At 42.5% G+C, this 16,278-nt stretch overlaps 1 protein-coding gene across 1 annotated transcript; it reads right to left on the reverse strand.

The window, feature by feature from the left end:
- Positions 1-244: 244 nt before the first annotated feature.
- cyp26b1 (cytochrome P450, family 26, subfamily b, polypeptide 1) lies at positions 245-15,122 on the reverse strand. The gene is made up of 6 exons (XM_079468234.1): positions 14,283-15,122; positions 6,746-6,970; positions 3,530-3,805; positions 3,223-3,378; positions 2,624-2,905; positions 245-2,533 (listed from the first exon to the last, which is right to left on the reverse strand). The coding sequence occupies exons 1-6, from the start codon at positions 14,484-14,486 to the stop codon at positions 2,141-2,143; spliced, it is 1,536 nt and encodes a 511-aa protein (XP_079324360.1). The 5' UTR covers positions 14,487-15,122; the 3' UTR covers positions 245-2,140.
- Positions 15,123-16,278: the final 1,156 nt, after the last annotated feature.

The raw sequence follows: 16,278 nt of genomic DNA on the forward strand, positions 1-16,278 counted from the left end.
TCACTGAGACATTAGTTGACTATGAATGATGTATAGTATTGTTATTATATTATAGTAATGTATGGAATTATAACATCATCAAACTGAGAGTTCATAAATGGAATAATCATAATATGTTTCCCAGGTGAAAGTTTATTTTACTACAATTATTTTTTATAAACAAATCCAGATTCTCATAAGTCAGAATGTTAAAGTGGAGTGAAGCAGGATAATAGTAAACAATTACGACTGAATGGTTGATTTTCACATTATAGTTTATTACAAGGGTTTATAAAATTACCAAGTACATTTAAGAATCACTGTAACAAAAGGGATGGAAGACATTCATATTTAGACTAAGTGAAATGGGGATTTGTAAAAGGAAATAAAATATATGTACAGACAAACTCAACAATCAACAAAAACCCGAACATGTAGTCAAACGGCACTCAAAATAAACATACCTCGCAAGTGCTTCTGTTTATTAATATAAACTAAATGCAATGATAATAATGATAACAAAATTGTAATTATAACAATAACATAAAACCGTATTAACATTTAAACACTGTTTACAATATAACTGAAAATCATATCATTCTAAATAGAACAGTATTTACCAACAGACTTATACTAAAACTCTATTCTGAAATATAACAAAAATAAGACTTAAAATAAGATTTATTACAATAATAACATTAATAGCAAGAATATTAGGATATTGGACAATGCAAGTATGCTTTACCCATGGCTTTCTATTAGGTACATTTGCTAAATCCCACTCAGAACTTGCTCGGAAATAGCAAATCTCAACTGCCGACAATGGAAACGAACTACTCTCTGTTAGAAACTGGTACACTGAAAGCAGCAGACATTAATAATTTTAGTTCATCCATTCATTCATTAATTCATAAAAAAAAGATCAGTGGCATATTTTATCAAAGAAAAGTCCCTCGCACAGCCTGTAGAGGAAGGCGGGCAGGTCTTCCACATGAAGAGTTCGCCATGGCCTTTAAAGTCCTTTCATCTCAAGAAAACTCTCTCAATTGGTGGAATATAGTTGAAGTTAATGATTGATCAGCTTCACCATCATATACTGTATCTTCAGTTTAATTTCTTATTTTAGTAATATAATATGGAGCAGCAGGAAAAGAAAAGGCTCCCCCTAAACACAAATCAGCTGGCATTCTGCTCCGTCATATACAGTAAATAAAAAGCAACTCCCGAAGCAAGACATATATATAAATATATCTATAAATGTCTTTAGATATATCATTTGCAGCTGGAATGAGTCCCATATTCCATCTATAGCTTAGAGAGCCTGAATGTAACACATACAAAGTGACGAAGACAGGGATTGTCGTGTGACATCACTGTAATAAAGCACAGGTTTAATTTCTCTCATAATCTCTGCTCCTCTTCATCTCTCACCTCTTCTCACTCTCCTAAAAAGAATATTATGAATTGTCACTTATGTACAGATCACATATAACAAGTAATGGGTTAGTCTGAAAGCTTCTTCTGTACTGCTAACACACCTGAGTAATTATACAATCCTCCCATTCATTCTACTTTACACTGCTCACTCTACTGCTAATACCTTAGCTGAGTAACAACCTGGCCGTGTACGCAAACAGGTATAAACACACACACATTTGCACAAGCACAAGAAAAAACATGTGACGTCTTTACACACAGGCGCACACAGAAAATCGCACGCATACTTTATATACATATAAATGAACTCATTCAATAAAGACGGTCAAATGCCACACACAACGAAAGCACTTGAAAACTCGCACTTCTCAACCATTTCAAGAGTCCTACAGACCTGCTCTGTGCTGGTTAAAGCAGAACTGGCCATACCCTGTGACATCTGCATTCGCAGATGCTTACATGACTGTCCGTTTAAACGCCACGTCTTTCTGTAAAAAGTGAGAAACCTTGCACTCATATTCTCCTGATGTAGCAATACATTTAGTTAAATTTATATATTCTTGTTATATTCTGTTGCATTTTCTTTACAAATAATAGACTATACATTTTTGGCAAACGAGAGTCGTTTATGAAACTTCTGGTCGCAGCTCTCTCGATTTACCATCAGAGAGGGCAAAATTTAAAGTCTGCTCCTTCGTCGCCGTCTCTCGTCCTTCTCGATCTGTCACACGGTGGCGTCCAGCATGTCATTTGTCTTTGCCATGATCTGGTTCTGGTTGGAGTCGAGGCCGAAGAATTTCACGCGCAGGCCGTCGGTGGGGTGAACCACAGGGACGGAAATTAAACGGGGGAACGTCCGGGTGGCCAGTTCGAAGCGGCTGCCTCCGGCGAGCTCCACAGCCAGAAGTTTGAGGAAGAGAGTGGCCAGCTGCTTGCCAAGACAGGAGCGTACACCGCCACCAAAGGGCAGGTAGTGGAAGCGGCCCTCGCGATCCTCACTCCGCTCTGCGCTGAATCTGTCAGGGTCGAACGCCTCCACGTCCTTGAACACAGCTGAGGTGTCATGAGTGTCACGGATGCTGTACATAACGCTCCAGCCTTTGGGTACTTGCACACCCTGAGAAAGTGATGAAAAGAGCCATTAGAACACTCAAAGAACAGAAAAAGCAGCATATTCAATACTTGAAAGGAGCTGCAAACAACTTACATCCAACTCAAAGGTCTGTGTGGCAATGCGGTAGCCTCCAGACACAGGAGCAAAGAGACGCAGGACCTCTTTGATCACGCAGTCCAGGTACTTGAGGTTAATGATAGTGTCCAGTCGCAATTCGCCCTGGCACAGACAGCCATCCTGCAGGAGGCCGCAATTCCGCAGCTCCTCGCGCAGCTTTTCTAACACAGCGGGGTGTCGCAGCAACTGCATGATCAGAGACGTGCTGGCGCTGGCTGTTGTGGCAAAAGCAGCGAAGATCAACTCGATTGTGGATTCCTAAGAGAAAGAGAGACAGAGATGCTCGTCAAACTCAACACAGATTTGGATTTTAAGCACCCTAAGCATATTTTAGTTTCTTATTATGAGGAAAAGCAATGGTGGCAATTTTGAGTTATACAGAAAAAAGGAACAGACAAAGTATGATAAACTAATTTTCCCGAGAAAATATAAAAATGTTCAATGACCCCAATGTTTAATTCAACGAACAATGTTCTATAATGTTTGGGATGCTTATGGAACTCTTTCACTCCGTATCCAGTAGGCTACACCTCAACTGTCATAGTGTTGTTTTTCTCTCCCAGTGATCCACTCACCTTGAGCTCTTGCATTGTGAGTTCTGCGTTGTTCTCCTTAGCACTTTCTAGGAAAACATCAAGAGCATCAGCGTAATCTTTCCCTTGTGTGTGGAGCGGCTTCTCTCTGATGGCTTTTTCGATGCTTTTCTGAAGCGAGTCCCTTGCACGAATACCCTGCACACACACATAAAACACAAATGTATTATAGAAGCGCATTCCTTGATGTGAAAGTCTCACGTTGTTGGTGAATGTGTTTCAAATGTAAACCTATTTAATCAATTTCCTTATTTTCACAGCATTTAAGCAATGTTTGGTGAACATTTACCTTTCTATAACCACTAAATGGCAGGTCAATGGGAAGGCTGAAGACGTTCTCCACAAACTCCTGGAAAGTGCAGAAAAGACTGTGCATCTCCTCCTCAGAGACCCTGAAACCCAGGAGGACGCGCACAGCCATCTGAAAGGAGAGCCGCTGTGATTCCTGGTACACGTTGATGGGCTCGGGATTGGAGCTCCACACCCGTAGGGTCTCCTGAATGACCAGCTGGATTTTGGGTAGGTAGCTCTCCAGAGACTCGTGACTGAAGACTTTAGCAAAGATCTACAACATAAAAATAAAACCGTGGTCAATCTGTGATGTTTTGTTGCTGTGATGTGTTTACATAATAAAGTTTATATGTTTCTTCATCTGAATACAGTGCAGAAAAGACCCAGACAGAGGTGTTTATAAAGCCATTTCACAGAAGTTTGGACCATCATTAGCTAAACTACACTTCCCACCATGCAGCTGACCCGTGAATCACAGCACCCATCACAATTCAGCTCATTCGTGCTGTACACACAAGAAATGTCATGAAAATATTATCCTCAAGCCGCAGCCAGCAGCTAAAGGACAAGCTTATTTTTCTTCTAACGCCGAGCATGGAACATTCTCATTAATTCTGAAGTCCCCAGTATTATTGACCCTCTCTTACTCTTAACTGCCACTCATCTACCCAACCTCCCTCTCTCTTGCTGTCTGAATATTTGTGTGATGTTTTGCGAGAGTTTCCCTCTGCATCAGCAGTGAGGGTGAAAGGGGAAGGTAAGATTTTCCTGGCCGCTGAAGTGCATTTCTTATGTGCCTCAGTTGTGCTGGTTTGTTTGGTGAAATAACATCCATGTTCCAGTGCCGTCGCCTAACAATAGCACTTTTTATATGCCATCTCACTCCAAATACCGCGACTCCACCCCGCTTTCCACAGTAGTAAAGTGAAGTAGGGCGGAGACTGAACTGTCCTCCTCTTGTCTCTCTCTCTGCATGTCGAACTCTCTCTGGCCAAGGTCTGTTTCTGTGCGTCTCCTTTTCTCACTGTTCTTCAGTGGTGTACAGAGTACATGCTGTACGTCTGACAAAGTTATAGTGCGTTTGACTTTAGCAATTCATCTGGTCCCTGTTATGTCACAATAGAACAAAAAGCAATGTGTAAATAATATAATGACTTTCAGGGGTGGATTTTTATAAAGGATTTCCGAAGCCTAACCTCAAGTTCCTTAGTATCTGAAATATTTAAAGACACGATAAAACATTCAAAGGTCCCTCCCAATGGGAGTTTTCAGTTCTACTCCATGGATCAGACCATTTCCAGTGCTTGCCCATCACGTCACAGCGATCCACGTGGGTGGACAAAAACCAATGATAACAAACATGTGTACGCATGTTGCACCGCACGTCTCTGCTAGCTTCAACCCATAAAATAATACATGCAATGCAACACTATACTTACACTACGATTTATTGTACCGTTTTGGAAAGGCTCACGTCTTTGCTTACAGGACAAACGTCAGTCAAGATCCGCTAATTCCAGTCCCCATTAAACAGGATTTTAAACACTACTGGAAAAAACAGCCGCCTGTCTTCATTACAAAACGTGACTTCTTGTACTGAACTTTCCACTCGCATACACACAGAGATGCACACACGCGCACGCAGCCTTTTAAACTCCCCCACCCTAATAATTTCCATATGTCTTAAATTATATGAAACTGCTCAAAGCTGCTGGTTTGACCAGAATGTAAAGGCTTCTTTATTCTTTCTTCTTTTCCTCTCCCCAACCCCTCCCCCTCCATTCACTTTCTTTAGCCTCTCTACTTTTCCAATCGCTCTGTCTCTCTCTCCCGCTGACTATAACAAAATCCCTTATTCACAGGCTGAAGTCTTTGTGCAAGCAGGTGAGCTGCAGCATTAAGAACCTGTGCCCTCTACTGGCCAATTTAGTAATTGCAATGCCTTGACTGGTCCTGTACAGGCCTGTTGCATTTTGGCAGTTTTACAGTCTGGTTGTATAATTTGGATGTCGATAATGACTGTGATTTGTCCCCAAAATGTATATTAAATCTATTTACGTACAAAACACTGTTGAGTGGGGAGAAATTTATATCACCGTCTACATCCAGAGCACTCTCTCCACTAGGCGCATATGTGTCAGTTGTTTTCAAAGAAACCCTAGGTTGTCGTCTTTTCTATACACTATAATAAAGGGTGTCCCAGAGGACCTTGGGGCAGCAGAAGCCTTTGTCTCTAGTAGGCAGTGTTAATGTTATTGTTGTTTTAGTTTAATGAAAGAGCTCTTGCACATGACAATTCTCATGTTGCTTTATCCAGGGAAATAAGGATTAAAGTCAGGCTTCAGGAAGTGAGGTTTATCAATACCCAATCTGAAAGTAAACAAGAGAACTCCTCCAAAGCTCAACAGGTGATTAGCGCTTGAAGAAATGTTCATTAATCTTATAACTTCTTCCGCATGTGCAATTCTTTGCCAGGTTTTAACCTGACAAAAACAATGAGCCTCTAACGTACAAGATATGAGTCGTGCAATACTGTTCATCCCCAGAGAGGTTAAACAACAGATCAAAATAAAGAACCTGATCGAAAAGGGTACATAAGGTGGTCTTTGTACGTCTGAGGTTGGTTGACTAATTAGCAGTCATTCGCGTGAGGCTCTGGACCTGCAGGATTAACCGGACCGATTACACCCCACTGACCCCTCAATGGAACAGGTGTGTGGTGGAGTGAAACTCAAGCCTCCGAGTCTGAAGAGAACCAAGGTCCACAGAAAAGCTATTTTGTCTCTAAACAATGAGTTGGATTTGTGGAGATGGTTGTCATGAGCGTAATCCTCCATGTGGTCATTGTGAGCACTCTGTTATTTGCTAACAATGGTGAGCAGAGCATTATGGGTATATGCCTTCAACTCTGCAGACACAATTTTATATCTTGTTTCTATCGCTTCATCTTGCAAATTTCCTGTCTGTTTTGTCCTTCGCCCCTGATTCAGGACACTTATTTCCTTATTACTGCAGTTTTTTTGCTGGCATTCGCATAATGCCTCATAAATGCCAAACATGAGATAATGTAGCAACCCACATAAAAGGAGCGCGTACACACATGTGTGACATGTGCATAATCAAACTAAATTCAAGTTGTAAATATGCACCTGTGTGTATTTTGTGTATGAGAGGATAACACGAGATTCACACGTGCAAAACTGTGTACTCGTACCTTTCTTCTTTTGCGATGGATGTCCCCTATGGAGTTGGCGAGGCTGTTGGGACCGAGCAGAGTGCTGGTGCTTTGAGGCCAGTCCACAGTGACCAGGCTGTGCTCTCCCATCAGAAGCTTGCGCACATTCTCTGCCCCTGTGACCCGGATCAGCGGCCGGCCGAGCAAGTGAGTCTTGAATACGTTTCCATACTTCTGTCTTCTTGATGCGTGGAACGCTGCGCCCTGCAAGAGAAGACAAAAACTCATTATTTAAGATATTTTGGGACTGTCATGTAAGTAAGTGTCTATTAAATTGTTTGCATAATGAACAGGCTCTGAACATTGCCGTCCACACTGCAAACGTCCATACTAAGGAGCTTTTGTTGGATATTACAGATATGATGTGTTGGGGATAATACGCATTAGAAATGAAGGGTGTCAGCCATACAGGATTAGCCCACTTGTTTGTTTTTGTGTTGTAAGAGTATAAGGGTTCTGTTCACAGCATTCTTTATTCAAGCGGGTTAGCGTTAGCGATTAGAGTAGAGCAGGCTCAAGTTTAGCCATCTGTATCACGCTGAGAGAAGTGATCTAATGAGCGTATGAGTGTGACCGACGTGTATTGGTGTATTGCGGGAAAGACTGTCTAAATGTGCTTATTAGTGAGGAATCCAGTACATCCTGCTAACTTTCAGCTTTGACCCCTTCACCTCTAGGATTTAAGAACTAGCATAGCGATTACCCGTACAAGTAAAGGTTACAGCAACAGTAACGCAACACCCTTCAGCCTTTCTCAGGACATGAAACACTCTACATACACTCTAATAGCATGTGATGGTATATAATTGGAATATATATAATTTAGTGCTTTATTTTACACAATGGTGTAGATGTTATTCTTTTTCATGCAAAGTTGCAAACAAGTTACGGAGTGAGTTGCCCTGTATAACATACAGTAATTGCCTCTAGTCCTTGAGACCTCTGCTGAGCACATAAAGACGGCCTGTAACCTCTCAGCCTCACACACACAAACATACACATACTGTGTTTGATAAAGTCTATTCACAGCAAAGAAGAAACAATTCGCAGACTGAAAAGATTTATTCACGGCACCACTAAAATGAATATTCATAATGAAAAAACAACAAGAAAATCACAAGCAAAAATTCGTATGAGAATTTCTATATGGACAGGCTAGTTGATGTCAACATTCCGTCAGAACATGAAACTGCTTTAAATATCAGGCTTTATGAATTTTTTTTCTTCCTTCGTGTCTGCCTGCCATTAGTCTTTCTAGGGATGGGAAAATTCTTATTGTTCCACCACGTTTTACATCCTTGTGGGCAAGATGTAGGTTTCTCATGTCTAAATAGGTCAAATAAACAGATGTTGATGTCTTGGCAGTGAAGCACGCATACAAACACCTAATAAACATCTTAAACACTGTTGAACATCTGCCAAATGTTGTTCTAACATCTGACAAAGAATGCTTTAGGGATGTATCACATAATGTATTGTAACAATATAATGTAACAAAAATGATCTAAAAATATGCCATATGGGAATATATGCTAATTCATATGTCTGTTGTTTAAACAATTCTTCTTGCTCATACTCTCTTGCTCTTTCTCTCTCCTGATCTTTGACCTTGAGTGACAGATTGAATCAGCCAACAGCTCCTTATTGTCAGAGGCCTTAAATGACAAGCTTATCTCTCGATTGGCTGAGATCTCTGAAGACTTCGTACATGTCGTATGACCCGTACGGCACCTAAGGCCCTACAATCCAAATTATCGGTTTAATTCAACAGTGTCTAATTAGATATTTGCACACAGAGGTTAGACAAGGTCAAACAAAAGGGCATTTGATCTCTTTTTCTAAACTGCCAACACTTTTCACAGACCTGGCTGAATACTTGGGAGAAAATCTGGCTGTCGATTCTGCGGTAGTGGACAATTTAAACCATATTTCACACTTTTCCTTTTCAATTTCCGCAATTTTTCTAGCAGATGCACATTTTGAGAGATTTTACATTATATATTAGTTCAGGCTTTGGGTTTTTCACCATGCTGACATGGACAAAGTCCTGATTTGAAAATCGTCTGACCAATGGGTAATAAATAAATAGGATTCTTGTATCTTTCTCTCAAACAGCATGACAGAAGTTTCCCCCAAAAGAACTCTGGCCAAATACACACAAGGCATCACCAGACTTAGCCCAGGTGTTAGACCGGGGCCACGGCGTGAACAGTGTGTGGGGTGAGAGAACTGGTCACTTGTCAGCTTCCCAGCCAGCCTATACCTAAAGACATTGAAGATTTCACATATCAGGTGAGTGTGAGGGCAAGAGGGTAATGCTGACAACCACACATACACACACACAGCCGAAAGCAATGCAGGGGAAAATAAATGTAGTATCTTTCACCACATGGTGAGAACTGAGTATGTGCGATGATGGATGATTGTTGAGTCAGTGTGTGTGTGTGCTGAACTCTCAGCAGTGCGACCAGTCAGCATGAGAGAAAGGAACAGTTTTCAACCTAACAGACCTCGGACAAGGCTGTCTTTCACACATGCCCGACATAAAGGCACGCACTACCTCTCTGTTGATTTCTGTGTGTAAACACACTCACGCACAAGTGAACTTGTAATTTGTATTGTATTTGTTTATCGTCTTTGTTCTGTCATATTTCTGCTTCAGAAAACTTATATTTTGACGTAATTTATAACCTGCGTGAACTCTGTGTGTTTGATAATTCTGGGAACAAGAACATCCATTTTAAACACCACATGCTGTCATTCTTACCAGGCCAGGTCTTTATTTTTCCCTGTCCAGGATGCTAGGCAAACACGGCGAAACCGTGCAACGTACACTCGCACACTACATCACCAAAAATACATATACATTTCGCACATCTAGGTGTGTGTGTGTAGGGGCCAGCTCGCTCTTAAACATGTGTGCACAGTAGGGCACCCGAAAAGGGTAACATCCTGAACTGTGCAAAGCGAATGCAAACAACAGTGTGCTAAAGGAGAGAGGAGTGGAAACAAGAGCTAAAAGATGGGAGACGGCAGGAAGGTGGTAGGGTGGGTGGAATTGATTGACAGCATAAGAAAATGCAATGGGATGGCTTAATGCTTACAGTCTTTTTCATAGACAAGTGACTCTCCAGGCTGGAAATAGAAGAACAGGTAGTGAGGCAAAATGTGAAGACAAACTCTCTGGGCGTGGCTGCGCAGATGTCATTTGGCTAGAAGGTGAGAAATGTCCTCCCTCATTTCACGAGGCCACAGAAGCTCAGACGTGCAGAGAACGAAAATAAAACAAAAAACCCAAAAGGGTCGCTGACGCACAAAAGCTCCACACACCCTGGAAAAGCAGTGAGGTAATATTGTGCCGCTTGCTCGCCCTGTCAAACAGACATGCGGTGGAATATGCGCCGTTCGACACGCTTACGTGGTGATGCGCGGACACGGTTGCAGTCAGTTTGTTTGTCCCTGAAATCGGTCAATCAAATGAAAGCTTGCTTGTTTTGTTCGAAGGCAGGCGGGGTTTAGGAACACAGTGAAACATTGAGGTTAGATGATCTTTAGCGATAAGACGAAAAGCTTTCCACAGTAATTTGGACTGAGAAACACATGTCAGATGTCGCTATAAGACAATCATGTCTGAAAGGCTCTTGGGAGAAAGACATCTGTGTCAGAAGCTGTTTTCGTGTTTCGTTTTGCTCATCGGCCTCAAACCTTCATGAGAATGAACAGCAGTACCGGTTGAGAGAGAAGTAATAAACTGAAGTTTGTGTGAAGTGGGGAATAAAACAGATCCATTGTGTAAACAGTATGTTTTTATAAACAGCGGCACACATAAGGTGTGTTTACATGTATACTAAAGCATGTATCACAGATTTTAGTTCTTAAAATCGTCTTTAAATTTATCTCGACCTCACACAAAACACGCCTGTATTCTGCCTCTGGGGTTTTGGCTTTGGCGGCGCAAGGGTTAAACCGCCACGTTCAATAGTTTCTTTTATTTTCAAAAGAAATTTATCAGATATTTTACAAGGGGGCGCAATAAAGAGCACCACTTTTTTCCACTGGCCCATTCCGGACGGAGTGTGCAGGACTAAAAATACAAATTTCTGTGTAAATTGGACACCAGTCGAGCCTCCCGCTCCATAAATGTAGCCTTTGTGCTGCAGTGGAAATGTTATACAAATGACCTCTTTATTAAAACCACAAAAAAACGCTTTAATTATATTTATTCAGATCAGCTATGGTTGACCTGAACACAGGGGTGCTGCAAGGGAGCGGGAGTGCAGTTTCATATGCATTCTGAATCACCTCAGTGTCTTTCTTCAGCGTGTGACCACCATAAAGTTAGACAAGAAGAGATACAGACGAAACAGAGAGATTTGGGAAAAGAGCGCAAAGCAAGTTTTGGTTGGCACGTGAGAGAGCCCTGTCGATGTCTAGATCCATGCCGTTTCACGTTCTTTATTTATATCACTCATTATTCTGACCCTTGATCTCTCTTTCTTCCGCATGCATGTGAACGGCTGTGCACAGCTCATTCTGGAGGCTGCTGTGTTTATTGGTTCAAAGCGCAGGTAACTGCGCGGGGGGAGTTCTCAGTACGCTGACCCAGAGTCTGAGCGTAAATAAAGATAATATGTCCATTTACTGAAATAGCTCGTTGGAATCTCTCAGGATGTGTGTGTTGGCTAATCTCCATTGGGGGATAGATGGCATATCAGCAGAGGAGAAAGAGAGGCAAACAGAGGTGGGAGTCTGGGTCCCATTATTCGCCCGTCGGTCACCATTGGGAGATGCTGTACCTTGTTGCCAAAACGGGTGTTCTTGGAGAATTGATTTGCTGAATGCTAATCATTCAGGGAAAGAGTCCACATGCCTACACGTTCATGAAAGTTTATACAGAAGGTATGCAACAGGTAACATGTAGCAAACGCCCTGAGAAAACCTATTCTGAATCAAAGCCAAGTCCACGAGACAAGCGCACAGAACCTCAATGAGGGTGAACAAGGCCGAACTGAGAGAATGGACTCCCCTTTGACCTGGAAACACTTTGTGGAGAGAGATTATGGTTGTTGAGTGCTGTGTGAGTGCTCACCCCGGGGACCCCCTTTTCTTCTCTTTTCTATCCCCCTACCTTCCTCCTCCTCCCACTACTGCTGCCAAGCCCCTTCTACTTTCACTGCCACCCCCCCCCCCCCCCCCCCATTCCGAGAGACAAGAGGCTGTTTGAGGGGTTGGTGGTGCGTTCCAGAGGTGAAAAAGGGGCCACACCGTGCTGGTGCCAGTCATGCCCGTTTCATGCTTGCTAATCCAGACAAGCCCCGGGAGAGAGCGAGAGAGGGGGGTCGCTGGATGACTGTTCCTAAATCCCTAGATCTGTTCAGGCCATGCTCTCTGGAATTCTGATCAGAGCCTCAAGCCCTGTACCCTTTGTCCCAGGGTGTGAGTGCATTTGGTAGGGGGGACCAAATGACCCCCTGAAGGCCTGCTTTTTTGCCACCCAGACAGAAGCAATCTGGGTCAAGGTGGAGGTTTGGGGTAGAAGTAATCGTCTGTTGCCCCATGGATAAGCTGTGCCCTCAAAAACTGATATTTTGCATGGTTAACGGTTTTGCCACTCAACATACTATTCAATTTATTTTATTAAATATGCATACAGTGATTTTCACAAAACAGATGTTGAACAGGATGTGCTCATTTGAATGTAAGCGTTAATATCGATTTGTGTGTTCTGACAGTGCATTTGGGTTTGCATACATTGATGTGAGTTGGGGTTTTTTTTCAAAAAAATGTTGTTTAACATTTAAGCTGGGCTCACCAGTCCAACACAAAGTAGCACACACTAAAAATATTATAAGATCTCTTTATATGAAAAGTAAAGTTTGTACCCCATATATTTAAAAGGAACTTGGAGCAGTGTCATGAAAGATAGAGAAAAAACCTTTGCAGCTTTTTTGGTTATCTGAAAAAAGCATTCTCATATTTGGGTTTATATACAGACAAAAGACTAAAAACAATAAAGCAAGAATGCAAGAAGGAAATCTTGGACATCCTGGAGCTCTGCGCAAAATTATAACGCATATCTATATGACATATATATATACTAATCACACATTTGACCCACTTTGAAATTATGAACCTGCTCCGCTCAGATAAAAGTTAGAAGATAGAAATGTAGAACACTAATAGTCTAAATCGACAAGGTTAAGATTACATCTTAAATGTATCGATGTGCACAGATGGTTGAAAATAAACGCATGTTTGTAAAAGCACAATTAAGAAATATAAACATTTCAAAATGTGTTCTCTCAGTCGCTGCACAGCCGTGAGGTACAGTATAGGTTATTCCTTTCAGAAATATGAAGTGACAGAACTTTGGCACAATGGATGTATCCAGATCCTATTGATTTTTAAATATATAACTCAAAGTAGAAATCAGTTTGCTTGTTTTTGTAGTAAGCCCGCCAACTGCATGGAAATTCTCTACTGGAGCGCCATCAACTTTGGAGAATCTATTCCTGACCAAAAAGAATTTGATCTGTGCACCACTCAGACCAGGACATTCCAATCTACTGAATCTCAGCAAAATGTTGAAAGCGACCCACTCCAGCTACGGCAAGCCAGTGTCCAGAACATCCCCACATGCACCATGGATTTCGTATGGAAATAATTCCTAAAACATTCATATTCACGTTACGATACGCAAATGCGCCTTGCGGGATTTTTCCTTGCATTTCTTTAATTGCGTCTACGGTACGTGCTAGGTTCTGTATTACAATTACAATACCCGTGCTGTTTATATCTTTCATTATTTTCATGTGCAGGCGGTCTTTCTAACACAAGCCGGACCATCCTGATTTACCCTACCGAGAAAGATGACACTGATGTCCCCGCATGGACTGAGTACACAATCGCTGTCTGAGGAGGCCTATTATAAAGAACTGCCATCGGTAAATCACTGCCCAGATTACACTACATTACCTGCATTTGCAATGCATCTCAGCAACGCGCTTTTCTCCGTGAGCCCGAAGAGTTTGTGCGCGCTCTGACAAGTTGTGCTCAGCGGCGGTGTAGCTACTCTTGCGCATCAGAAGCAAGGACTGCAATATTTCTGGCACGGCAGCGCTCCTAACTTGGCACTCGCAAACAGGTTGTTCCACGTGGATTAAAAACTGGCTGTATGGAAAAAACGGCATGCTATCTACAACCGACGGATTATTAACACTACGGAAATATGGCACGGGTGAATTTGCACACGTGGGAATAACTAGGCAGGTTGTTCTCTTTTTAAAGCGCAATATTGCGCACGAGCAAACACGTGTAAAAAAAACATCAATGGACGTTATCCTGCTTCGTTGTGTGTCTTTAACAATCAAAATTAGCTTCCTACAGTGGGACTATGGATTTGTGAACAGACGGACTTGAGGTGCCCGGCGCGCACCAGAGCAGTGTGCGTGCGACAGCAAGGCGACTGGAAACTTGGAAAGCAGACATGAGAGATGCTGAGATATTTCGTGCTTACCTGAAAGAACCAGTGGCATGTTTCTCCAATGATGGGGAACCCCATGGATCCCTTGGGCAGCGGCAATTTACAGCCCTTGTCCCGTGTTGCGGTCCATCTCAGTTGCCAGAGTTGCTGGGACACGGCCAGGAGAAGTGCCATGGACACTAGACACGCAGCCAGCGTCGCCAGCGCCGAGACAAGGTCAAAACTCTCGAAGAGCATGGCTGTGAACCTCCGGGTATCTCTTTGGAGCTATGAGCACTACAGTGGTTAGCCTTTTCAAAAAGTTGCCTATTTAAGTGACTTAGCCTACTCTGTAGTATATGATTTGCTACAACTTTTCTGAAACCGAAAAGTTTTTTCAGTTGAAAAAATATTCAAAAAAGTTATGGCACCAAAAAAGTTCAGTGATGAAAAGTAAATGCACGAATCTTGTGTTTCTTGTTAATTAAACGAGTGCTGGTTATTACAAACCGAGGTTGAATGTTGGTATATCATTTTAGATTATAAATCGGTCTCAAGTATTCCTATGAAATTTTGAAATGTATAAATTTGGCTTAAATATGTCAACGTTGACTTGGAAATTTTGTCTTTTAACTGTAGCCTAGAAACTCTATTTAGTGTCTATTAAAAAATACTTCTTAAGAAAAAAAATGCACTACAGTCAAAGAATGAATATAAGGAAGACGCAGAAATAAATGATAAGAAATAATCCTCAGAAGTTTGATGCCTACGAGCAGTAAAGATCTTCAGATCAATGTAGTGCGTCTCGCTACCCCGTTTTCTGATGCGCTTTTACTCTCTTTCCTTCTCCCTCTCTCTCTTCACATACAGTTTCTCAATGTGAGTTCGAGTCGCACAGCGAGCTTCCAATGTGTGTTTATATAGCGAGGCAGCGCGGCGGCATTCGGCCAGGGTGCAAGCGGCTCCCCCCTTACCCCACCCCACCGAACTGAGGCGGGGTGAAAAGTGAACGGGCCGGGCGCTGGAGCGTGCGGGACTTGGACAAGAGCCCAAAGAGAGAGAGGGGAGGAGGGTGTATTGCTTATATTGCATCGTCGAGAACTTATCACCTGCGACTCGGGGAATATGCGTATGGTTTGGTGGTGATGCGGTGTTTCATGACGCGGCCAGGTCGGTGATTTTGATTCCGTTGAGCTATATCTGGTTTAAGAAGCATCACAGCTATAGGCAAATGGAAAATGCTCGAAACAGCTCTGCGTGGTATATGGACTATTCCTGCAGCATATCTATCTGTCTGGCTATAAATCTATCGCAAACTTAAGCCATTTGTTCCAGATGAGCGCATTTCCCTGCGCAGCCCTCTGATTATCCAGAGCTGCTCAGAAAGTGACAGGCCGGTGTCATCCACCGCTGCCGGGACATGGTTTTGATCGCGGTCACCTTATGATCATAATCACCCACAGCCAGTTTTATGTAATGATGCTCAGCATATGAGACGACCGGCGCAGATCTAAAGCCCAGATGTTACCTTGCGTCTGCTGCACTGCCGAGACTCACGGTGATGCGCTCAATGAAACTGATACAACGAGAGACGGAGAGAGAGAGAGAGAGAGAGAGAGAGAGAGAGAGAGAGAGAGAGAGAGAGAGAGAGAGAGAGAGAGAGAGAGACGCGGGTTTCTCGCCATCAAATCTCTTACGCTGTTTTAAATGTAACAAGCTCCGAAATATAAAAAGCACCGCAATGAAAAGACAGACAGCAAAGCGAAGATGAAACCACACTTTGAAAAAGTACACGCATACGAATTCGTCTTTCAATTCCGTTTTTCTTTCAGTTTTTAAAGTGAAAATATAAATGTGTCTCGAGTTTGCACCGTGAAATTCTACGGATTTCTGTTGTTTGAAGATATTTTTCTCCGACATTCTTTCGCCGTCTGCCGCTGTCAACCTGGACGCGTCTCTCAACGTTACACTGCCGCCTAGCGGACACAGAGGAAACTGTCCAGCGCTGCGTGTGGAAAGCTGGATTTAACCACACGTCTATCATATGGGA

Source organism: Barbatula barbatula (genome assembly GCF_947034865.1).
Source record: "Barbatula barbatula genome assembly, chromosome: 1".
NCBI classification, from domain to species: domain Eukaryota; kingdom Metazoa; phylum Chordata; class Actinopteri; order Cypriniformes; family Nemacheilidae; genus Barbatula; species Barbatula barbatula.